Genomic DNA, 27,058 nt, shown 5'->3' with positions numbered 1-27,058 from the left:
AAATTATTTACTCCAGGGTTCAACACTAAGGATTTTATCTACTGGCCCGAACGGGTCAGCAGTTCAGATTTGTACTTGCCCTGCCAATAGTTTCACTGGCCTCACCAAAAAATAAAAATAAAAAAGGAAAAAAGTTACATTTTAAAATTTCTTAGCCACGTTTTAAATATTTAATTAAATATTTAATTAGCCAAAATATTTAATTAGCCTAGAATTTAAATATTTTTAAAATGTTAATAAATGTATAATGAGCAAATCATTGCGTCATCCCCACGTAAATGTCTGCTTCCAAGACATTCTTTTAGCCTCATAATTTGATGTTGACGTCACTTTGCTGTACTTGTTTTTTCTAGGTTACAAAAAATCGACACGCTCACAACATCCAATCAGATAAGAGGAACCAAAAAGCAATATGATGTTTACGACATTACAGAGAAGGTAGCATGTAAAGGCTTAAAAGCACAAACTGTTTCTAGATTCTAAGCTGTATTCATACGCAACTGACAAATAGTCGCAGGCAAATTGAACTTTTGTGACAAGGCAGAAAAGATCGGGCCAGTAACAATCCTGTCCACACTGGCCCCGGGCCATCGGGCAGTCCTTATTGTCGAGCCCTCTACTCCATATTTACACTCCCTCATGTGATTCCAAAGCCAAGGAGTTTCTTTATTCTGATGAACACAGATGAAGATATTTTGAAGAGAGTTGAAAACCTGTAACCATTGACTTCTATTGTAGGAGAAACAGATATCTTGGTAGCCAATGTATAACAAATGATTCATATGTGTGTAGTTAATATAAAGTGTCCAATGTATAATATTGTATGTGTATATATAGTGTATATTGTAATGTATAAGTATAGTGTTCAGGGGCATAGCGGACATTTTAAAAGTGGGGGGGACGGCTGTTTGAGATCACATGTTCATATAATTATTAATCACCTGTTTCCCCCCCGCCGGTACGACCCTGAAGTGTTGTATCAGAGTGGGTATAAATGCTAAACTTAGGGTTTACCCAGAGATGTTGTCCACTCACCCATGGTTGCTGCTGCTGAAAGCTGTAGGATCGGCGCCGGTCGTCAGGTTCCTCCTCATGTTTGGCCTGCTGGAACTCTTGCCGTAGCCGCTGTATCCGGTCATGGTTGCTAGGTGCCAGTCTGTTGCTATAGAAAAGAACAGAAAAAGAGATCATACATTCTCATTTATGACCAGAACTAGAAGAAGAATGAGCAGACGGTGCACAACGAATGATACCATCTCAAATAAAGCACACATACTGCATATTTACTCATGAGTGAAATCTGAATGCTCTGTTATTAATTATGATTAATTCCTATATTCATTCTCAACAAATTAACAGATATTTTACTAAATTCAGTGAGGAAATAGACAATCAGTGGCATAAGCAGTATTTGAGATAGATATTTACGATACTCCCAAAATCATACCACATAAATCTGCAGATATTTGACTAAATAATGCAAGGAAATACCCAAAAAGGATCAGATTCTGTCTTGCCCTGCTCATAAGACTACAGCTTGTTTCCTATTGCAATAGTATAAGCACTATTTGAGCATATATTTGTGCCTCTATCCATTTTTTTATGTTTACATTTTTTTGTTACGATACTCCCAAAATCATACCACACAAGTCCACAAATAGTTCACAAATTTCAGCGAGGAAATAGCCAAAAATGATCAGATTCTGTCTTGCCCTTCTCTTAAGACTACAGCTTGTTTCTTAAATCAATGGCACAAGCACTATTTGAGCCTATATATGTGCCCCTATCCTTTTTTTCTAGGTTTAATTTATTTAGTTAAGATACTTCCAAAATCATTCCACACCAATCTACAGATATTTTACAAATTTTAGAGAGGAAATAGCCAAAAAATTATAAGATTCTGTCTTGCCTGCGTATAAGACTACAGCTTGTTTCCTAAATCAATAGTACAAGCACTATTTGAGCATATATATGTGCCCCTATCCATTTTTTATGTATATATTTTTTTAAGTTCAAGTTATAATACTCCCGAAATCATTCTGCACAAATCAACAGATATTTTACAAAATCCAATAAGCAAATGGCCTAAATCAATAGCGTAAGCACTATTTGAATCTGCATATGTGACCCTATTAATTTTTTAATGTTTATTTTTTTCTACTTTAGTTACGATGCTTCCATAATCAAGTTACGATACTTCCAAAAGTTCCTGAAAGCAAAGAAGGTCAAGGTGCTCCAGGATTGGCCAGACCAGTCACCAGATATGAACATTATTGAGCATTTCTGGGGTGAGATGAAGGAGGAGGTATTGAAGATGAATCCAAAGAATCTTGATGAACTCTGGGAGTCCTGCAAGAACGCTTTCTTTGCCATTCCAGATGACTTTATTAATAAAAGGTAGGAAACAGCTTGTGGCCTCACAGCCCATAATGCAGTTTTAATGTTTAATTTTTTGTTACGATACTCCCAAAACATACCACATAGATTTGCAGATATTTTACACATTTCTGTGATAAAATAGCCCCAAAAAATTATCATTCTGTCTTGCCCTTCTCATAAGACTACAGCTTGTTTTCTTATTGCATTAGTATAAGCACTATTTGAGCATATATATGTGCCTCTGTCCATTTTTTTATGTTTACATTTTTTAGTTACGATACTCCCAAAAGCATACCACACAAGTGCACAAATACTTTACAAATTTCTCAGAGGAAATAGCCAAAAACGATCAGATTCTGTCTTGCCCTTCTCATAAGATTCCAGCTTGTGCTTGTTTCCTAAATCAATAGCATAAGCACTATTTGAGCCTATATATGTGCCTCTATCCATTTTGCTAAATTACACGTTCGGACACAGCCCATTACGTTCTCCACATTTGGCTTGCGTGCGCCGGCGTCTTGAGAACATGAAATGGACCAAACGTTTCCGTGAAGGACTCCCCAGTGAACCATGGCCAATGATACATGTCCCGCTTACGACAGGAGTCAAAGGCCCCGGTTTCAGCCCTTGGAGAACTCACAGAGGCTCATTTGCATTGCTTTCATTAAGAGCGGAGGAAAGTGACCGTCAATGAGAATCAATGTGAGTCGTCCTGCTAATCAAGCCCTGCTTTATCTACTGCAGCACACGAGCTGCTGCTGCTCCTGACAAACCACTCATTATCATACAACATCCTGTCTGATAATATGACTCATTTACACACACACACACTCACACACACACGCGCGCACACGTACACATACATGCACACACACATACACACACACATAGAAACTGAAGTATGAGGTGTTGAATAACTACACGTGTACATGTTTATAGCGGTTTTATCACTGTTTTGGTGCGTAAGAACTTCTACAAAATACTGATACTACCCTCTAAAAGACATTATATTTATTTTATAGGAGCTTTAAGATGAGATGCCCGGCCTAAATGTGCTCATAATTGTAGATTCGCACACGCGGGAACAGCCCACTGCCTGAAACGGCCACTCCGACACACTGCCAATCAACCTTCATTAAAACCAGCCCTAAATGTCCTCCCATTAAAACCAAATGGAGCCCGATGAGAATCGTATGACTGGACATCCTTGTTCTGTTGTTCCTGGCAGCCATTAGAATCAATTGTATTAGCTTTACTTCATTTAACGCCTCATTCCTATATTCATATGCGGAAGAGGCCATCAAATGCATTTGCAAGGCGCTGGAAATGGAAGTGCTGTGAATTAAGCGACTCATTGAGCCGTATGCTGTGTGCATTTGCTGTTGCGGGCAGGTAATCCACTTGCTTTTTTTCTTCAAGGTTTAAACCCCATATGTGTCCATTTAAAACAGTCTACTCTCCATTACCACCTATAATAATCCAGCAAAACTGCGTTCAGAAACGCATGATGTTTTGTCTTAAGTGAGAAGTTATCAGTGGGAGAGTTGTGGGCTAAATGTAAGACTGTGTGAATTTAAATACGCCATTTGATAAGCTATCATAAGATGTGCAGAGTGTATCATCTTCATCCACTGACATTTACTGACATTTTAGGAAATGTAGAAACTTGAGAAAGGCTGTTCTCAAAGAAACGTCAAGCAACTGAAGGATGAAATATGATAAAGTATATATAGTTATATATATATATATATATATATATATATATATATATATATATAAAACTGCATGTCATATTGATTTAAGTATATATAAAGTCAACCTGGTGAAAGGATGGTTCTTCTTTCTCAGTCTTTTTTTGCAGTTTTTTGTCTCCTTTTCTATTTAATTACATGGTTTAAATACTGCTTTGTGGAGACATTTTAAGCACTATTTTTAGCTGGATTAGCTTGTCGAATGTCATCATAACCACACTTTTTTATTCATTCATTTATTCATTTTCTTTTCGGCTTAGTCCCTTTATTAATCCAGGGTCGCCACAGCGGAATGAACCGCCAATCTATCTAGATGCCCTTCCAGCTGCAACCCATCTCTGGGAAACACCCATACACACTCATTCACACTCACACACTACGGACAATTTAGCCTACCCAATTCACCTGTACCGCATGTCTTTGGACTGTGGGGGAAACCGGAGCACTCCACACAGAAACGCCTACTGACCCAGCCGAGGCTCGAACCCGTGACCTTCTTGCTGTGAGACGACAGCACTACCTACTGCGCCACTGCGTAAATATAATAATTTATTTCAGCTAGAATAAAAGCAGTTTTTAATTTAAATAAATTTCATTTTAAGGTCAATATTATTAGCCCCCTTAATCAATTAAGAATATCTAGTCTAATATTATGACCTGTCATCATGGCAAAGATAAAAGAAATCAGTTATTAGAAATGAGTTATGTGTAGAAATGTGTTAAAGAAATCTCTCTGTTAAACAGAAATTGGGGGGAAATATACATGAGGGCTAATAATTCTGACTTCAACTGTATATTGGCTGAATTTAAACAAACAAATTAAGCTGAAAATTACTAAATTTAGTTGGTTTGTTTTTAAATTCAGCCCATCTAAATGGTTTGCAATGACTTCACTTAAAGCATTTTTGTAAATCTAATGAATCATGTGTGTTTGAAGAGATAAAAATGCAAAGTTTTTGAACACTTCCTCGCAAAGTAGTCAAAGCCTGAGAAAAAGAAACAAATCACTCGGCCATTACCGCACATCTGTGAGGGGAAATTAATTTGGCCATTAGCTCCTGTAAACGTGTGATTACACATTAGCATCGGGTGGCAATGCGCCTGGTGTCTACGCTTGCGGCACGAGGACCGCTAACAAGCTTTGAGCAGTGCGGAGAAAACTGCATAACAAATCTTTGGTAAAATAAAAACAATAGAGGATATACATCTGTATAGTCTTATTTATGACTCTATTTTTTATAACTGTGTTGTAAACTGTTTGCAGTTGCATGTAACAGGGATGGCTAACATCCAAGATTTTGCCACATGATTGTATAATACATTTGTCAGTAGTACAGTTGAAGTCAGATTTATTAACCCTCCTGAATTATTAGCCCCCTGTGTATTTTATTTCTCCAATTTATGTTTAATGTAAGGTTTTTTCAACACATTTCTTTATATATATATATATATATATATATATATATATATATATATATATATATATATATATATATATAAATAAATCACGTGAGGGTGAATAATTTTGACTTCAACCGTACGTCATTAGCCTAGTCAGAGAACAGTGTACTTCAGTCTTGACACTAAACCATCCCTCTACACCTCCGCCATGACCTGTGTGATCTGTATCCCTTTCTTCCTCCATTTGAAGATGGGTAGGTGCCATTAGCTTAATCCCCCAGCCTAAGAATAACCTTCTTCCAAATCCTGCGACTACAAAACAAACAGCAGAGATTTGGTCGTAAATGCCTGAGCGAGACCCTGAAAAGGTTAAAGTGACCATAAGCTGAGTCACTGGATCTGGCAACCATCTGGGGCTCACCATCAAACTAGAAAACAGACCAAATGAGCCATCTCTATTTAACCTCCGGTGACCTCCAACGGTGATTAAAAGGATCAATTTAGAAAATGAAAAGTGAAAACTTTTACAACCACAGATGTGGACAAAACACTTTTGAGTCATAAAGCTTCTTCTGACGACACTTGTGTCTCATGGGGATGACTGTTGTGACCCTTGTGTATTGTTCAAATGTACTACCCCTTCATTATATTAGTGGCTGTTTTCGCCTCATTGACTATTTAGCTCATCCTATTCACCTATACTGCATGTGTTTGGACTGTGGGGGAAACCAGAGACAAGACGGGGAACACAGACATGCCAAAGGGCCTAGCCAGGACTAGGACCAGCGACCTTCTTGCTGTGAGGTGACCGTGCTAACCACTAAGCCACTGTGCTGCCACTATACAGTAGTACTTACTATAGCATTTTTTAATCTGGAAGGCTATAAAATCACCAGCTACTCCCTATAAATGTCTTTTATCCCCCTGAGAAACAATTACCATCCAAAAAGGTCTATAGTGACACTAGGAAATTACAAGACGGTAAATGGTAAATATGGATTTGCTAAGGAGCAAGATTTACAAGATCAAGGTGCTCCACTCATGAAATAGAGTAGAAAAGATGTGCTGCTATCAGATCAAGTGGAGAACTTTGAAATCAACCACCTGAGCGATAGTTCAATTGGATGCTCCAGAATAAAATCCGTCCCAAAAGTGGCACTGAGGAATTCATAAAAGAGCACCCAAGTGCCGGCGTCCGCCCATCTCATTTACTCTCGCCATTCAATCCTGCTTTACAAAAGAAGACAAATCTGTTCGGTGGAGTTCATGAAGGCTCCGACATCAGCGCACATGATTAGTCTTAGCGTATGCTCGACATCAGGTGCAGTGTGGGTTTTAAATACCTCCGGGCATGCATCAACGTCAGCCCGGCTAAACAAGACCTCACAAAGACCAGCGGCAATTTGCGTCAATAAAGCGGGGACAATTAGGACAAATGTACCCGTAAGCCAAACAATGGAGGAGGCGGTGGGACGACGATGGCTTTCCCCAGCCTCTTGTTTATGCATCAGATAAAAGGTCAGGCCGTTTGCAACCTTAAAAGACATGCATGTGTTGCATGATTCCCATTCCGGATGTGTCTTTGTGTTTATTTTCGCCTCTCTTCCCAAATGAGAAAGTGAAGCAATTAAAGGCGGAGAGATAGATAAAAACATCCATATGCCACAGCATTTAACAAGCCAGCAGTTTCATTCTTCCAATACAATGAGACTCATTCAATATCTGTCTGTGTGTTCTCTGACTGAAAGGTCAGTTTGCGATTGTCCACACCCCGTTTGCTCGCCCTTTTTTTTTGTTCGTTGAATTCTATCCCTTTCTCCGCTCGCTGTCTCTCTCGATATGCTGAATAACAGCGTTTGCCTGTTTACTTTACGACCCCAGAAAGCAATTTCTCTGAAGACAGAAGGTTATTGTTGCAGATTAAACTCTCTGAATGGAGTGTGATGCATGGGTAGCACTGACATCACAGGCGTCTGACTAAACAAGCCTCCTCACCTGTTTTTGCTCAGAGAAAACTGGATGTGGCAGCCCCGAGATAATGCCTAGTTAAAACCATAACGAAAGGAGGAGCAGAGAAACTGAAGAGGACCAGAAACCTGCTGGGAGACATGAAGCGAAGCGGTCCAAGTCATTACCGTGCGCTTTATGGATACAGTGCTTGCAGATTGGCAGAGCGATTTGGTCTGGAGGTAGAATGAGGATTGGAAGAGATGAATGAATCCAATATTAAGTCTGATGTTGTAAATCTTTCTCTAATAAACTCTGCCGAGGAGCACCTGGGACTCTGATGTATTTTCTTCGTCTTCTGTAACTGCGTGTGTTGTGTCTTTGGCTTGGTCATGCTGTGCTGTGCCTCTTAATCCATGTAAAATTCTGACATCCTGCGTTTTCTTGTTCAAATTATTATTGTTTGTCCCTACATTAACCATCAGTGGGATTCAGTGTTGTAGAGAAACTGCGACAGGTTTGTAAAATGCCTGTGGTGAGTAAATAATTGTAATTTGGACTATTTCCATTAAGTGAGCAGATCTTACAGGACCTAGTTTATGGATGTTTTTATGGCACTTTTAGGTAGATCAAGATAGTCGGCTTTCCATTAAAGACCTTCTTGTTCAGTTTCTGGTCCAAGTGTAACAGGCACCAGTTAGCAAAGTGCTTTGCAGATCTCCAGTTCGATCCCAGCTCAGACTGGGTGTGGTAGTGTAGGACTGGTGGGTTAAATTGGAAGTGAGTGTAACAGAGGCCAGCTAATGAAGCGAAGTACTGTGCAGGTAAACCTCTCTCCTCTGACCTTTAAAAGGTACTCTAGCGACAGACGCAAGAGGCCATGTTCTTTGGCCTTCATGTTAGAGCGACTAACTCCTATGCAAAGAATCACCAGTTCGATCCCAGCTCGGAGTGGGTGTGGTGGTGTAGGACTGGTGGGTTAAATTGGAAGTAAGTGTAACAGAGGCCAGCTAATGAAGCGAAGTGCTGTGCAGGTAAACCTCTCTCCTCTGACCTTTAAAAGGTACTCTAGCGACAGACGCAAGAGGCCATGTTCTTTGGCCTTCTTGTTAGAGCAACTAACTCCTATGCAAAGAATCACCAGTTCGATCCCAGCTCGGAGTGGGTGTGGTGGTGTAGGACTGGTGGGTTAAATTGGAAGTAAGTGTAACAGAGGCCAGCTAATGAAGCGAAGTGCTGTGCAGGTAAACCTCTCTCCTCTGACCTTTAAAAGGTACTCTAGCGACAGACGCAAGAGGCCATGTTCTTTGGCCTTCTTGTTAGAGCAACTAACTCCTATGCAAAGAATCACCAGTTCGATCCCAGCTCGGAGCGGGTTGGGTGGTGTAGGACAGAGTTACACAAGCTGGTTAATTTTTGTACTAACTGGCCTGTATGATTTAATCAGCTAGTAGACCTGGTTTGGACCTGGCTGGCACCACTTTGGATGATTAATCAACTAGTTATAAGGATCTCTTGTTCAATCTGTGGTGGACTTAAAGTCCCAGTTAAATCAGAACTACATTTTTTAGGTGTTGATATCAGTATGTTAGTATACTAGGCCCGTGGGCCAAAGTTGACCCATGGTAACTATTGATTTGGCCTGCCATCGCATCTGAGAAGAGAGGAAGATTAATAAAGATGGTTTAGAGCAGTGTTTCCCAACCCTGTTCCTGAAGGCACACCAACAGTACACATTTTCAACCTCTCCCTAATCAAACACACCTGAATCAACTTATCATAACATCAGAAGAGACTCCAACACCTGAAGTTAATGGGTCAGAAAAGGGAGACATCTAAACTATGTACTGTTGGTGTGCCTCCAGGAACAGGGTTGGGAAACAATGGTTTAGAGATTGTCATTTCAAATGTAATGTAACCTTTTGTTTGTTTGTATTATAGTTAAAAGCTAATTGAAATGAAATGTTTCGATTAAATAGTGTAAATCAATTAGATTTAGTTTAAATGTACAGTACATACTTTCACCCGACGGATAGAGAACAAATCAAGGCAAAGGCAGATTCTGCTTGACTAGTTTATTCAGCGTTGAACTCCACTTTGTTATGAATGTGATTATGTTTTTATTGCAATATACTATATTTTTAACGTTATATACTGCATTAGTTATTACGATTTAAAATAATGTTTTCTAACAAATTACGTAAGTACAAATTGGCAACTTTAATGAAAATTGAGAGTTTAGTATATTTACCTTCAGCCCACGGCTCTCAGTGATATTTGGTATTTGGGCCTTTATATGAAAAGGTTTGGGAGCCCCTGCTTAAGACAATCTACACTCTAGTGTGCTCCAAAACAGTGACAAAAATCACATTTAGAAGATACAAACAATCATACCTTTGGGTTTGTCAATTCTGCCAAAATCAATCAATGATTTTTTTTTGGACATCACCACATACTTGAGTTTCTCATCAAATCTTCTGGCCAATCAAATGCTTTGTACTATTTGAGATGCCCGACCCCTTCAATGCACTATTGCTACATGCTGAAATCAGTCATTTAGTCACATCAAAGACCCTTCAAACCAATGATTCACCTAAACACTTGTAAATACATATATAAAAACAATGAACGGCAGCCAAACTGTATGGATCTGAACTCCTTATTCATTTTGAACTAAGCTGCATGTATCTACAGCAAGTCCAGAGGGGCAAAATACATTGGTTACACACAAAGATTTTGCTGGGGTTGCGAGGTATAAACTTGCAACACCAACACAAAGTAAATTGCTAGAAGTTAGCTTGCAATTGTAGGGAGACAAGGTCAGAATTATAGGTCAAAGAGCAATTGATTGATTGATTGACTATTTTAAAGGAATAATCGCTTTCCTGTGGCAGAAACACAACATATAGTGATATCAAATCAGCAGAGCATTTGGCTAATAAAAGATCACTATATAGGGAACGAGGAGATTCAAGTTAAATTCATTATATACAATGTCCACCTGTATTACACATACAGTGTAAGTATGATTTTCTTTGGGGTGAATGTAGCCTGCTTGTGCGTTAATGTCACATGAACCACTATTGGCTGTTTTGTTTTTAAAGGGGAGGAGCTACTCTATATCCCACCCTGTTTTCCTGTTTGAGATTATGCTAAAAATCTAATAAAATACACATTACAAAGCACTTCATGAGACCTATACGGTAAATTTAAGATCTGTTGCATGCCTGTCAAGTCAGTGAGAATGCAGGCTGACATTTTAGGTTGCATAAGGGTGCTTAAAAGCTTAGCGTGGCATTTAGGACAGGGTCTAGGTTTCAGCGTGTGGATTTAGAGATACTGCTACTCTTTTCAAATTGCGAAATATTCAACTTTATATATTTTTCAACTAAATGCAGAGAGAAATATGCAATGGAGATTCTGAGTCACCGTTGAATACCAGACATTCGATCCCATTCCCTTTTATCAGATTGATATCCTGTCAGACTATATCTGGTTTCTTTCCATGTCCTCCAAATCTTCATAGGAGATATGGTAGATGAAACGCAGAGTTTTGCTTGTGCCCTCAGTCATATTGCATCAACTCAAAGCTTGAGTCATTTTAATTCTATACCCCTGCGGACTCAATTCCCTTCAAAGACTGTCATATCTATCGCCTCCGTTCATAGATCTGCACAGACGGCACGGACAGATTAAATCAGAACTACTGCTGGTCATTTTCAGCGATAAAGCAAAAGTTTTATCAGGAAATCAATGAGGATCAGACGATCTGCAATAAAACACAGTCGGACTCAACAACAGTCGTGCCTTTTACCGCAACATTTCTTTGCGCAGCTTTGAAGCTGGTTTATTCTTCTGGCATTCGTGTTAATTCGATCTTCCCCTTCATCAATCTTTTGATATTTTATACAGCGTTCTTTCCTTTGTCTCATTTATCTCATTCATCTCCCCCAGCTCTTCCTTTTCTTCTCGATCGCTTATCTTTTATATCTGCTGTCTTTCATTCATTTCAATGCGCTCGGAGGCTTGGCTGTGAATCAAAGTTTGACCGGTTCATGAATGAGTGACGGGTGCAGAGCTGACAAAGGGGGCAAAAAAAAAAGGTTTACACTGGAAAAACAATTAGATTTACACCATTTTTAAAGGTAAATGGTTGCAAGCTATTTAAATGGGCTGAATTTAAACAAACACATTAAATGTAGTAATGTTCAACTTAATTTATTTGTTTATATTCAGCCCATATAAATGGTTTGCAATCACCTACCTTTAAAAAAATGGTGTAAATCCAATCAATCTTTATTTCAGTGTATGGGTGCTCCCGCTAACTGATGTACGGTTGTGCTCTCAACAATGTAATGTACTGTAATGGGTATTTATGTAGTGCATTTATTGTGTGATGTAGTGCATTTGGATGATGTGACGGCAGCCACAGGACAATGGCGCCAGTGCGCTAACCTAGGGCTGGGTTGATAAACAATATTATATTGAATCGTGATACAATTGATGTCAATAACAACGATGATCTCTGCACTTTTTTACTCTATATTGATCTAAGAGCCAATCACACAGCAGAAATGTGCAACAACAGGAATCTAAAAGTGTGTTGATATTAGAGATGTAGAGATTATTCGGCCACCAAAAATGTATATGTTATGCCATTTAATGGACCCTCTAATTTTTGTGGCTTCAGTCATTGTTAAGGAACTCTTAAATTTGGAGGCATTAACAACTTGTTTCGAAATATATTCGTTCTCATTCAATATGAAAAATAATGATCAAGATTGCATTTTTGTCATGTCGCCCAGCCTACACTCGCCCCACACCAGCTATAAGGGAAGTGGAGAGACATTGATAGAGCCAATTCGGTGGATAGGAATAATTGGGATGCTGTGATGGGTAAGGGCCCATGGAATTTGGGAGGTTACACCCCTACTCCTTACAAAAAGTGCCATGCAATTTTAATGACCACAGAAAGTCAGGTCCTCGGTTTAACATCTCATCCAAAAGACAGTATGGTGTCCCCTTCACTATACTGGGGCATTAGGACTCACATAAACTGCAGCTTGAGCTCCCCCTGCTGGCCTTACTAACACCACTTCCAACAGCAAACTAATGTTCTCAAGTGGTCTGCCATCCAGGTACTGAGCAGGCTCAGCGAGTAACTGGTATTGGGCTGCAGAGTGACATGGCTATGGCCCTGCTTTTTGTCCTCTGCCAAGTGCTCTACACCAAAAAAAATACAGATATTAATTGGATTTACTACATTTTCCTTAAGGTAAGTGGCTACGAACAATTTATATGGGCTGAATTAAAACAAACTAATTAGGTTGAGCATTACTCAATTTAATTAGTTTGTTTAAATTCAGCCCACATAAATAATTTGCAACCACTTACCTTAAAATATAAATATGATTTTTTTTAAACTTCTGTTGCTTCTTAAATATCTAAATATGAGAAATAAGTGAAAGATTGAAGAAGATACAGGCTAGAAACTAGTCAGATAATCTGCTAGTGCAGTGAGATAATTACACTTGTATTGAGAAAATTTAGTAAACTTTAGGCTTTAGTAAAGAGAAAGAAAAGTCTAAAAATTATTATTAAAACACTTATTCAGGGCAGTGTGTTTAGTCTGATTGTCTTAATACTAGCTTGTTAATTGCATTTTGAACTGTTTGCTTTACTTAAAACTAGATTTTTTAAACAAGAGGATTCCTCTTCATTTAAGAATTGTCATTATATATTCTGCCCTAAAATGATCCAAAGCAATTCAACTTAAAACAAAATAATTGTATGAATTCAATCAGGATCCTACATATACATGCATGCACTGTAAAAGAAAGTTCTGGCTGCTTGCATAGCTTATAAAATTACATTAGAACATGATTAACTTAGTCTAATAAATTACAACTAAAAAGTTAGTCTAATAAGTAACAAAACATGCCGTCAGGTCTTATTGATCATATATGAGTGCTGTCTATGAGTTGTTGTTAAAATTAATTCTTGAAAGTTTTTATTACTTGCTTCTCAAAATACTGAGTCCATTTTAAATACTAAAAAAACAAGAATAAGTGTGATTGAGCATTTTTTAATGAGCGAGCAAACTTAAAACAAGTTACTGCAGCTAAAATGACATCTTAAAAGTACAAAACTGGTCTTACACTTATTGTATTGCATTGTATTGATTGTAATTTTCAGGTAAAACACCAAACTTTAGGCTTTACTAACTTTAAAAAAGATAAATAATCTTAAAACAATCATAACAATCTTTCACAATCTGATCTAGCAGTGTTGTCTTTTTAAAACGCTATCAAAATGACTTTTGGCCAGAAATTAGATTGTAACTCTTGACCAGATCAAGCTTTTCAGCCCGCAACCCCCAAAATAACAATGCCAGTGACTCGCTACCCTCAATACTCTTTGAGGTGGTTATAAATACAGAATCCTTGCACACAACGGTGCATACATACCAATAGGCCCAAGTCTATTCATCATTTAATTTTGGTGAACTCCTCTCGGAGACCATCCTCCATGTTCAGTTGTGGCCTGTATATATTTTGAATGTACGAGAGTGCCGTAAAGGTGACAGAAAGTTTAATCTGGGGCCATAAAATCAATATACTGCATGTGACGCTCTTGCTGTGTCTTTAATACAATTATATTAACGCTAACGTAAGCATTCCAGGGGTCACAAAAAATAATAATCGAAAGGCTGATGGCTTTTTTGTATGTTTTTTGTACATTTTAAATTATAAACATTCAACTATTTGGAAATTATCAAGCGACCCCCCTCATTGTCCTGCAACCCCTTCGGGGGGGCCCGACCCCCACTTTAGGAACCACTGGACTAGACAAGTAGTTTTTGCAGTGTGGCCAGCATGAGTGTGTGTGCATTTCAGAAATGAAGGATTTCTTCACCGCCTCAACATACTTTATCATCATCACTTTAGTCTTCACAGAAGCTCTCTGCATCTCCCATGGGAAAGTGTGTGTGTGCGATTGTGTGTGCGCGCAGGTGCTCATATACAGGAGGTAAACCGGGCACCACCTCTGACTTCCCATTGGGGGTTTAGGCACACTCATCGGGACCCCGGCTGTGCACTTAAGGGCCCCTATGCCATACATACACACACCCTCAGCCTCTCTAATCGGGCCAGACAGCTTCTTTGTCACGCTGTTTGTCTCTGAAAAATGGAGACAAGCAGGAATGAAGAGACAGGAGCAGAAGCACGAACATCATACTGCAAAAACTCCTTCTAGTCAAGAGTTCCAGTCTTATTTTTAGCCTAATAAATGTAATCACTCTTGTTTTAAGAATACAATACAATGCAAGGTCAGATAGTGTGAGTTTTTTAAAATAGTTTTAAGATTATTTATATTTTGTATTACTCTGTAAAGCTTAAAGTGCTGTATTTTACCTACAAATTTAGCTTAATTGCAATCAGAGGCAGGATTTAAGACCAGCTTTGCATTTTTAAGACTTTACTTTAGCTTTAATTTCTTGTTTTAAGGTTGATCTTTAGCAAGCTTCAGTATTTTTGAGAAGCAACAAGTACTTATTTTGCATTGGAATATTGTCAAGTCTTAATTTTAATCAAGATTTTACAATATTTATGTTTTAAGTTGAAATGCTTTGGCTCATTTTAAGACAGAATAAATAATGACGCTCCTTAAATTAAGAGGAATCCTCCTGATTAGTAAATCGAAGGCCTTTTCCACACAAAATAATAAAAGTAAACTGTTTAAAAAGCCATTAACAAGCTAGTTTATGATAATCAGACTAAAATACACTGCTTGGAATAAGTGTTTTAAGACTTTTGTTTCTTTTCTAAAGCCTTATTTCAAGAAATCTTAACATATAATTATCTGACTTCACTGACATATCATTTGACTGATTTCTGCTCTATGTATTCTGAAATAATTCATTTAATTCTCATATTCACATTAATATTTAAATATATATATAAACCAAGGATGTCCAAAACTATTGTGACTATATAATCTGAACATTTGGTTACTGTTTTCGCTCTCTCAGTTTAAAATCACTCTCAGGTTTTTATATCACACAGCCTCTTTTCAGTTTCAGGGTGAGACTAAGTCTTGCACCTGTTTCTCAGTGTGAGGAAGTCCTTTGGTCTGGCTAACGTTCAAACATAAATGGCAGACTAAAGCAGACAGTGGACACTGCTGGGAGTGCAAATGTTGTCTTTTGCTTTAACACTTATTTTGCGTAGTAACACTTACATGTAGTTGTTGTTTATTTATTTGCCAGTTGTAATTTTTTAGCACATTTCTGCTGTGCATGGCTGCTATTGTAGGTGTTTTCAAACTGGTCCAAGTGAAAGGACCCTCGAGTCTACACAATATTTTGGCTTCGATCAAGTCTACAAGGCGTGAAAATCTGACCACTTAGAAAATGAATAGCACTCCGATCCTCAATAATCCACATGATTAGGTCTGTAGCATAATATACAGATAAGTTACAATACTTAGGGTTGATATTTTGGGGGTTAAACTATCCAAGCGATCTAAAATAAAAACACATATTATTAGGTTGCACTTGATTCTTTTGGTAGCATGTCAGTAGTTGTCACTTTTTAAGGGGATACACTACAAGAAACTTTATTTTCTTGATTTGGATCAAGAAATATTTTGTAGACAAAGAGCAAAGCAAAAAATGTTTTATTTTCAGACATTAATAATAATTTATCCTTGTAAGTATTAGTAAAATAATTTAGTTTTCAACTTGAAAGAAGTTTATTTTTCTTCCCACGCATGCAGATAATTGAGCTTGTTTTATGGAAAAACTCATTAAATTCTGAGGTATTATTTCTAAAAACATTATATTGTTTGACTTGTCTGAATATTTCTGCTTGATGTGAAATGTTTTAAATATTTCTTCTAGAAACGAGACAAAACCTGAAGTAAGTAAAGTGTTTTTGCAGTGTAGTTATTCTCCCTCATGTGGTTTTACGGTCAGGTTTCTTACACGTTTCAAGAGTTCACACTTAGATATTGTTTGACAACTGTTAGCATGTTTGGCATGCTGTCCCGGGAGAGAACCCTGAGCTCGGAGATAGTTGAGCTCAGGGCTCCCGCCTGGTCTATAGAGCATGTGAGGGGAGTACGAGATCAGGTGGTTCTCGAGAGCTCCCTGTGGTAAAGGAGAAAAGGAGGAGAAGGGGTGGATGGGGGGTTTCTTCGGAAAACAAAGATAAGAGAGTAATTCTAGCTAGGCTACTTATAGTGAGTTGGGATTAATCTGATTGGCTAACTAATGAATGTAGAAGGGTGGCCAACTGCAGTCAATCATATCACGTGCTCCTCTCGGAATTAGTTTGTGAAACTTCACTTAAAAGTCCAATTTAAGCACTTTTCAAGCATTTTCAAAGTTTTCCAGCACTTAACAGCTTTGGCAACTTACATATTTACATACATATGCATACTTCACAACAGTATATCAGTTATATCAACTGTTATAGCATTGTATGATATAGTATAGAGAATTAAATTACTGTCATTCAGTCTCTTAACCCTTTGATACACTACATGAGTCTAAAGTGACCCGTCTAAGGTTTTTTATAGCTTGTGCAAAGGGTTAAATGTAATTTACTCTTATCATACATGTGTCATCTTTCATCTCAAATGTATATTTATTTTAATTTCATGCATCTTTCACTTATGAAGCTGTAATCTCCATGCAGTATGTCTTCATTGACTGCAAGATTAAAAAAGAAGAGAGGCTTGCTGTTTTTTTTTACTTCCCAGAGTTGTCTTTTTATGCAAAAGCAAACATATTTATTTGATTTGATTTAAATAATAAACTATTATTACCTTTATTTACGAGAAATGGCACATGTGTGAAAAAACATGCACCAGTAATGCATTTGAGATTGTCAAAAATGCACACGATGCCCTCTTATGGATTTTAAAAACAAAAAACTGCAAACAGACGTAGTCCAGGGTACACATTTCTCAGCTCTCAAAAATGTAGCCCTGAGCACATATTTCTAACGAACTATTGAATATTAAAGAAATGCCGAAATATTAAAGAAATGTCGATGCCAGCTAGTCAGTAGCAACACAATGCTTTTGCTCAGCCTAAACTAGCAGTCCATTACAACACAAAGCCTTGCTCGCCAGCTGTCAGTAATTGCTGGTCATGATCACAATGCTCTCCCATTGGTGTGAATGGGCAGATTGAGCTCAGGCCAATTATAATGCGATCACTTCCTGTAATGACTGTTGGCCACGCCCTCCAGGTCTTGCCAACACTAAACCAATGAAAACATGTAACATTAGTATTAGCCAGTTCACAATGCTGTCTCATGAGGAACACTCTAATGCTTGACAGACGGCCAAATCGGGAGATGTTCCGGTAAACAGGGGTATTTGTCCACAGCACCACCAGACCTTTATCAATTATTAAATTCAATCCATCATTCTCCTTCTGGGCTCGGCAATCTTACACATTTATGGTCAGTAAAACCAAAAACAAGCTCCTTTATAGACATTAATCTGTAATGACTCGGGTCAATAAGCATTAGGCCGAATGCGAAATACACCAAAGCATTTTCTTTTTATAACCTAAAACTTTCAATTGTCTGAATAAATTCAACTTAAATTTACAAAGAGATATCGTTAGGACTAGTCAGTTTAATATAGAGTTTTTTTTTAATGATGAAAATAAAATAAAAAGTAAATCATGATGACCTCAAGTTAAAAACAAGATTGGGATGATTTCATTTTATGTTGCTATATATGTTGCTATATTACTATAGCGCTTTCATCATGTGGTTATTCATTTAACTGATGAGTAATATAAACTAAATATATACTGTAAAAATTGTACTGTTTTAAATTGAGTTGAGCCAAATGAAAATTTCTAGTCATCTCAACTTAGATTAGTCAAGTCGTTAAAAAATTTTAAGTTAAACTTACTGCATTATTAAAATAAGGTAGCATTAAAACAATTGTCATGCCTTTTGTAATATAATGTTTTACACTCTATGTGGGTGGCATGATGGCTCAGTGGTTAGCACTGTTGCCTCACAGCAAGAAGGTCACTGGTTCGAGTCCAGTGAGTTTCCTCCGGGTGCTCCGGTTTCCCCTAAAGTCCAAACATTTGCACTATAGGGAGAATTGATTAACTAAAATGGCTGTAGTGTATGTGTGTGAATGATGGGTTGTGGCTGGAAGGGCATCCGCTGTGTAAAACATGCTGGAAAAGTTGTTAAAACTGAAAAAGAGACTATGCCAAAGGAAAATGAATGAATGAATGAATGAATGAATGAATGAATGAATGAATGAATGAATGAATGAACACACTATGATTAGGGTTGGTAGCATGTAATCATGTACAATAAGTTGTTAATAATATTACATACATATCAATAAGTACACACTGTTGAGTTCCACACAATACCTTCATGTCGTCTCAACACAAATCCATCAAGTTAACTTAATAGTTTTACAAATTTAAGTGGATTAAACCTAAAACAATTAGGTTGTCCCAAAATAACCTTAAGAATTGTGCTGTTTCAACTCATTTTAAATAAATACACTGTAAAAAATCTGGGTTGCCTTAAATTGCTGAATCAAATTAACCGTATGAGTCCATTGAACTTATGTTAAATTGACTTAAAACTGCTTGCATAACTAATAAAATTAAGTTATAACATGAATGACTTAGTTTAATTAGTGACATTTAACTCAAGCATATGCTGTCAGGACTAATTGATCATATAATTTTGTTTATATAAGTTTGAACAAGCAGCAAAAGCAATTTTTTGAGTGCATACACAGTAAAAAATAATGTATGGTTCCACACAACTCATTCATGTTGTCCCAACACAAATCGATTAAGTGAACAGTTACAGTATATTTTGAACAAGCAGCAAAAGTCAGTTGTAACAAGAACACCTTAAAATAGAGTGTTACCCAAGTCTGTGTTTAATTATTTAGTTTCTAGGAATGGAGTATTAGAGCGCGAGGTTTGACTGACAACTGCAGACTCCATAAAGAGAAAGATGAACTTTGAAGTAAAGGCTGTTAATCTGCTGTCATTGATTGGTCGATACCTTGGATCTGAGAGAGTGGCAGAAAGCTGGCCTGGGTTCTTCAATGTATTCAGGGCCCGAAACACACGTCTAAGACCCTGTAACCCTGCAGTCGGCCTTCATCCACTCAAATCATCAATCTCACTCTACTCACTCACTCACAGACACACACACACACACACACACACACACGCGCACTTGACTCTGAAGGATGTGTCTCAATATGAATGTATAATGGTAGTCATTTTTGTTAATAGAATGTTAACTACAAGCCATTTATATACACTTGTCTTAGAGATTTAGTCTTGTTTCTAGTGCAAATATTAAAAAAAATACTTTAAATAAATAAATAAATAAAAAGAAAATCACAAAACAAGCAGTTTAAAAAAAAAAATAAAAAAAGGATGTGTCCTTTAAACAATGGGGTGAGCGAAATTATCTTATTTCAAAGTTTAAACAAGATTACTTTACTTAGCCAAATGGCAGATTATTTTGCTTATTTCAAGGAAAAACTCACTTGATTTTGACTTCTTACTAAAAACAAGACTGTATTTTTGCTTGTCTAGAAAATGCTTCTTGTTTTGAAGAATTTTTAGATATTGGGTATTGAAAAATAGATAAAAAACTCGAAGTAAGAAGTTTATTTCTGTCTATATCCTGATAACATCCACCAAACTTTACCCTTATATTCCTACCTATATTCTGATTACATCCACCAAACTTTCCCCTTATATTCCTACCTATATTCTGATTACATCCACCAAACTTTACCCTTATATTCCTACCTATATTCTGATTACATCCACCAAACTTTACCCTTATATTCCCACCTATATTCTGATTACATCCACCAAACTTTACCCTTATATTCCCACCTATATTCTGATTACATCCACCAAACTTTACCCTTATATTCCTACCTATATTCTGTTTACATCCACCAAATTTTTTATCTATATTCTGATTACATATACACAAACATTACCATTTTATTCCTTTAGTTCTTTGATTACATCCACCAAACTTTACCACTTCATTCCTTTCTAATTCTCTTTTTATCTTCATTATGCTATACTATTATTATGTTATTTAACATATATCCTTTACTTTCCTCTGTTTTTGAAGAAATGTTTCCTCAAATTTATTAACTTTAATAATCCACTGTTTGCATATTCAAACATTATTTCAGGAACTTGCCATATACAGACCATATTTACTGTTGGTACAACGTGATGTGTTAATTTAACTGTATTTTGATTTATTTTGGTGTGTAATCTGCAGTATTTGTTGCTTGTTTGACTCTCTTTCAATGATAAAATAAGGATTTCAATAATTATTTTTGATCGTTTTAAAAGTGTCTTAATTATTTGAATACCACTAGTGCTACTCCTTCTTTATCTTTAGATTGCACTGAACCTAAATGGACGCTGTTATTATGACTATTATTCTCAGAAAGGATCTTGGTGGTTTTTAGTTTCCCTCAATAACGAGTGGACAAGTACTGTAAATCTTAATGGAGACAGACTTTATCGATAAACTCTGTCAGCATGTTGTGACCAGTCCATTTAGACTCTGAGGAGCCAAGTGGATCTGAATAGAGCGGTTAGGAGCCGATTCATAGCGTCTCTAAATGGAGCAAAATAAGCAGCTCAGAAGAAGCAGCGGCCGATGCATTAGCCTTTCAAAACCTCTACGGTAAGAAAGGTCAGATTCTGCACCACCTCCCATTTAAATGTTACAAGAAAAGATTGAAAGAGCGAAATGGGCTGATGATTCACGTTTCCAGAGTCATGTGATCGTCTTAATAAAGCGTAAAGCTGCTCAAAGTGCTGATGACAACAGGGAATATAGCCAAAGCAACACGATCACGCATAAACCGGAAGCTGCGACTGTGTTTTTTTCCGTATTGTGATGCAGTTACTAAAGAAACTGAATATTAAATGAGTGGGATATATATAAATGCATACATACATACATATATATATATATATATATATGTATGTATATACATATACATATACACACACACACACACACATATATATATATATATATATATATATATATATATATATATATATATATATATATATATATATATATTTAAACAGCTAGCACACCTTGACAAAATAACTAGTAACAAAATTTTAAAATTGTTAATAAATTTAAAAAAATTAAATACAAAAACATTAAAATTTCAATAATTTAATAATTGAATTAAAATATTTATTAATTAATATTTAAATGTTTGAAACAAGTAAGAGTAAATGATGACAGAATTGTTATTTTTTTGTGTGAACTATCCCTTTAAATCCTTTTTTCAACATCACAAGTTGTTAAAACAAAGACCAAGGTCATCTAATGCAATTCATTCATTTTCTTTCAGCTTAATCTCATTTTTACAGGTTGCCACAGCGGAATGAACCACCAACTATTCCAGCATATGTTTTACACAGCAGATGCCCTTCCAGCTGCAACTCAGTACTAGGAAACACTGATAAACTCTCACATTTCCACACACACTCATACACTACGGCTAATTTAGTTCATATATTCACCTATAGCGCATGTGTTTGGACTGTGGGGGAAACCGGAGCACCCACGCAAACACAGGGAGAACATGCAAACTCCACACAGAAATGCCAACTGACCCAGCTGGGACTCGAACCAGTGACCTTCTTGCTGTGATGCAACAGTGATAACCACTGAGCTACTGTGCCACCTTAATGCAATTCAAAACATCAATAAATAAAAAAAAAACAATACATAAATCACAAAATAAGAAAAACTGTTCATTTACAGATTGCTTCTTAACAAATGTTTAAAGCGTACACAATGGAAAATATATCTCACATAAACAAAGAGAGTCTTTCATCTACAGCTATTCATAAATAAAAAAATCTCCTTCATAAATAAAATAAATACGAGCACACACACCGACACACATTTCAAGTGGCAGTATTTCACTGCTGTTGAAATCTTGAATGACCCGTTCTTGTTAGATTTACACCCATCTGACATCAGCGGAGGCTCGTATTTCACCCCGGACGACACACACCATAATCAGCCTGCAGTTGCCAATTAGGATACACTTAATGCAAATGGATAGACTAGGAAATCAGCATGTGAATGGGCACTAGCTCTAGATTATTACACACACGGTTGACCTCCAGCATTCGCCATCGGATCCGCTTTCAGAAGTGGGCAACTCGCAGACGTTTCATTATTTGACATCTGCTGCGTGGTTTAAGCTGCGCGATTGAATCTGCGAAAGGGATTATCTGGCCAATCTATTGTCAGCCATTCCTGAAGCATGATTCCTGGCGCTTTACGTTTCATGGCTTCTTCAGAATATGCAGAACAGATTAAAATAGAGGAGAGAAAGGGGAAATCTGAGCAAACACACATAAAAAATGCTTTACTTAGGAGTTTTTGTCTTGCTTCTAGTTTAAATAGAGTTGAAGTCAGAATTATTAGGCCCCCTGAATATTTTTTTCTTCAATTTCTGCTTAATGGAGAGACGATTTTTTTCAACACATTTCTAAACAATAGTTTTAATAATTCATTTCATTTCTTCTTTTATCTTTGCCATGATGACAGCAAATAATATTTGACTTAAATATTCTTTAAGATACTAGCTGTCACGTTCACCAGCGATCTAACCCTTATAGATCGCTGGAGAACATTCATTAACACCCGTTCACTACAATCCTGTCACCATATGGACCACAAATCCTGTCATGCACCTCACTCACACCTGTTTCGGTTCACCTTTGATTACATTCATACACAGCCAGTACCTCATCCTAGACTGATCCACAGACTACATAAACTGCTCACATTGACACTTACTTTGCTGAGTCTTGGTGGTGTAAACCCTGTAACATTATGGGCCCAATCATATACCCGGCATAATAAGACACAAGACACGTTTTGCACAATTTTTTGCTATTTTCAGACCAGCGCAACCCTAATTTTCATGATTTGCACCACATTGTTTAATAGCAAATACATTTGACAAACAATTAAAGGATTAAAATGATACAGAAATTATTATTTTATACATAAATAATTTTTTTTCCAATTTATTCATGACAATTTGCATTTTTATTATAATATTATTATTAGTAGTATTGATTATCTGCATATTTATATTTGTTTTAATAAAAACAAGTCTAGATTTGTCCACCTGTGGGGTTTTGGAGACGTCTGCCTCACCATATGGGCATAAGAACAGGACGTGTGTTTGGATATAACTCAGTGTTTTGACCACACTTCACTATTATTGTTCATTTATTCCTTTGCTGGAAATTAGAATTGAATTTAGAAATAGTTTTGACACAAATCTTTGCGCTTAACAAAGGAAAATAAATATGTAGGCTAATGGATGTGTTCAGTGGAGTGAGTTTCCACCGTTTCCTTACTCCACCAAAGTAAAGGAGTAAAGAGGAAAAGTAAAGAGAAAGTAAAGAGGCTGAATGGAGGAGGCTCGTTCTTTATCCTCGTGCTGCAGATGCTTTGTTTAACTGTTTTCTCACTAGTGAAGTGTTCAGTTTTTACACAGTCCGCCATGTAAACAGTAAATGCGCCATGGTGTGACACAACTGACTCTTAAAGGGAATGTGAGATGAGACTCTGATTGGTTTAATGCACGTTATGCTCAAAACACACCCAGAACTCATTAAGAGAATAAGCACAACCCTGTTAGACCATGTGCCGGGGTGCAGAGCGTATTTTTCTGTCCTTTATTTTGCCACTAAATCATTAAAATAGAGCCCACATGTTCAAAAATGAATAAATTAATAAGCATTTCCTAAACAAGCAATAAATATTAGTCTTTTTTCAGAAATAATCTGTCAAAATTAGGTGAGACTTTCCTTAAAACAAGCAAAATAATCTGCAAATAAGCTAAGGAAATTAATCTTCGTTCATAAGGATAACAAGATTATTTCTCTTACCCCATTGGTTTACTATTTTGCTTGATTTAAGGAAAAACGCACTTAATTTCGACTCATTAATTATAAAAACAAGACAATCTTTACTGCTTGTCGAGAAAACGCTTCTTGATTTAAGAACTTTTAGATATTTGGACTAGAAACAAGACAAAAACTCCAAGTAAGTAAAGCAGTGTATTTGCATCAGCTGTAGCAGCTTCTGAAACGTCCGTAGACACATAAGGTGGTAAATTATTCACATTTTTCCCTCTTTCACATCACTTTTCTTCATCTTTTGCTTTAGTCGATTTTCCACCTTTCCCCAAGTGCCTCGTCCTCATTAATAAATGAAGAAAAAGGCACTGCAGGACGCCATGGTTTAAGCATTTATGACATAACAATATTGACATAAAGAGTAATAAGGCAGAATTAAAGAGCCTGGGAGTCTTTTAAAGGTGGAAGAAAATGACTGGGCAAAGTATGAGTTGAGAACACACACACACATACACACGCACAAAAACTGTTTTCAGGGTGACATATTATTTTTGATTAAGATTTAATTTAAGATTAAGTCACTATTAATTACTGGATTAATACCTGCTTATTGTTGCAATATTTGTATATATATTACAGCAATAAGCTGTAAAAGGAACTGTATAAAACATTACCCAAGTTTATCGACATGGGAAGAAACACTGCATATTTGCACTGTGAATATACCCTATTTAAACCCAACCATTACTACCATAATAACTATTAAACAGCAGCAGATTAGTAGTTTATTGAAGTAAAGGTCTTAGTTAAGGGTTTGTTAATAGCATGAACTGTGAATTAAACTGAAGTGTTACCCTTTTCAGACACAAAACATCTTTTAAAATATGTATTTATTTAAGATATTAAGATATTTTGGCAACACAGTGGCTCAGTGGTTAGCACTGTCGCTTCACAGCAAGAAGGTCGCTGGTTCAAGTCAGTTGGCATTTCTGTGTGGAGTTTGCATGTTCTCCCCGTGTTGGTGTGGGTTTCCTCCGGGTGCTCCGGTTTCCCCCACAGTCCAAACACATGAACTATAGGGGAATTGGGTAAACTAAATTGCCCATGGTGTATGTGTGTATGTCCTGGTCCTCCAGGTTGAGGGTTGAGCATTGGGCTAACAACTCAACTAAAAAAAAAAAACTAGATGTTACGAAACACTAACATGGTGCGGCTAAATTTCAACTTCGATATAAATGGCCCTAGGAGTAAGCAAGTATTAAGGTATTTTATTTGAGAAAGAAAATGACTGAATAAAAAATGTTAATTCGATAATGTTACTTTAATATTTAATTTTAAAATAAGAATCTGTTAGGTGTTATAAATAAAATATAGTGTTCGCTTTTTTTCTCTATATTTTTACACATCTGACAGATGTTTGGTCTTGTTTTTTAATCATAAATACAATTAATTTTGATTTTTTAAATCGGAAACAGCTACTGTTAGTACAGGATGACATAAAAAAAAACCTAATAGCAAATAATTAGAGATTTTTTTTGGAATTACAATTGTTAGTAAAATAATAAAAAAATAATAATAATAATAAATAAATAAATTAATTAATTTAAAAAGTTAAATAAAATAATAATAAAAAAATAAAAAAAAATAAATAAATGAAAATAAAAATAAATAAAAATAAAATAAAGAATAAAAAACATAAAAAATATTCAAAAATGTAATTATTGAATTAACATTTATTAATTAATATTTAAATAATTAAATGCAATTAATTTAACTAATTATGTCAGAAAAATGGGCCAAACAGACACTTACTTCAGTCACTTAAAGGGACAGTTCACCCAAAAATGAAACCTTTTCTTTTTTCCCCTGTAAAACACAGAGTCATTGACCTCTGTAGTATTTTTTGTTCCTGCTATGGATGTCAATTCTTCAGAATATTTGTTTAAAAATAAATTCATAAAAGTTCACAACCACTTGAGTGTCATCTAAATGTAAATGATGCAGACATGTTCATTTTTGGGTGAACTGTCCCTTAAAGAGTAAAATAATCCAAATTAAATGTAGTCGACGGATCCAAACATTAACTAAATGTACAAAAAATATCAGCATGGGGGCCTCACAGCAAGAAGGTTGCTTGTTCAAGTCCTGGCTGGGCCAGTTTGCATGTTCTCCCCATGTTGGTGTGGGTTTCCCCCACAGTCCAAATACATGCGCTACAGGGGAATTGATGAACACAATTGGCCATAGTGTATGAGTGTGTGTGTATGTGAGAATGTGAGAGTGTATGGTTGTTTGCCAGTACTGGGTTGCAGTTAGAAGGGCATCTGCTACGTACAACAAATGCTGGAATAGTTGGCGGTTCATTCCACTGTGGCGACCCCTGATAAATAAAGGGACTAAGTTGAAGGAAAATGAATGAATGAATGAAAGGGTGCAGCAGGACCGCAGAAAGTGTGTGTGTGTGTGTTTGTCCATCCCGGTTATCCACAATTATTGAATTAGATCCCTGAGGTCATATGGGAGCCGCATTAGGGGTCAAAGGTCATGACCTTCAGTAATGGCCATGCTAGAAATGAACAAAAAAGCCTCTGACACG

General features: G+C 36.6%; 1 protein-coding gene across 4 annotated transcripts in view; it reads right to left on the bottom strand.

Moving 5' to 3' along the window:
* pard3aa (par-3 family cell polarity regulator alpha, a) overlaps positions 1 to 27,058 on the bottom strand; it is a 708,633-nt gene that overhangs the window by 39,635 nt on the left and 641,940 nt on the right. For all 4 annotated transcript variants that reach the window (XM_056450319.1, XM_056450321.1, XM_056450320.1 and 1 more), the window contains one exon: positions 1,036 to 1,162. In XM_056450319.1, the coding sequence (XP_056306294.1) occupies positions 1,036 to 1,162 (127 nt within the window). The remainder of the gene's footprint in view (positions 1 to 1,035; positions 1,163 to 27,058) is intronic.

Source organism: Danio aesculapii, chromosome 24 (assembly GCF_903798145.1).
Source record: "Danio aesculapii chromosome 24, fDanAes4.1, whole genome shotgun sequence".
NCBI classification, from domain to species: domain Eukaryota; kingdom Metazoa; phylum Chordata; class Actinopteri; order Cypriniformes; family Danionidae; genus Danio; species Danio aesculapii.
Note: the sequence above shows the minus strand (reverse complement) of the source record. Positions and strands in the feature narration are given on the sequence as shown.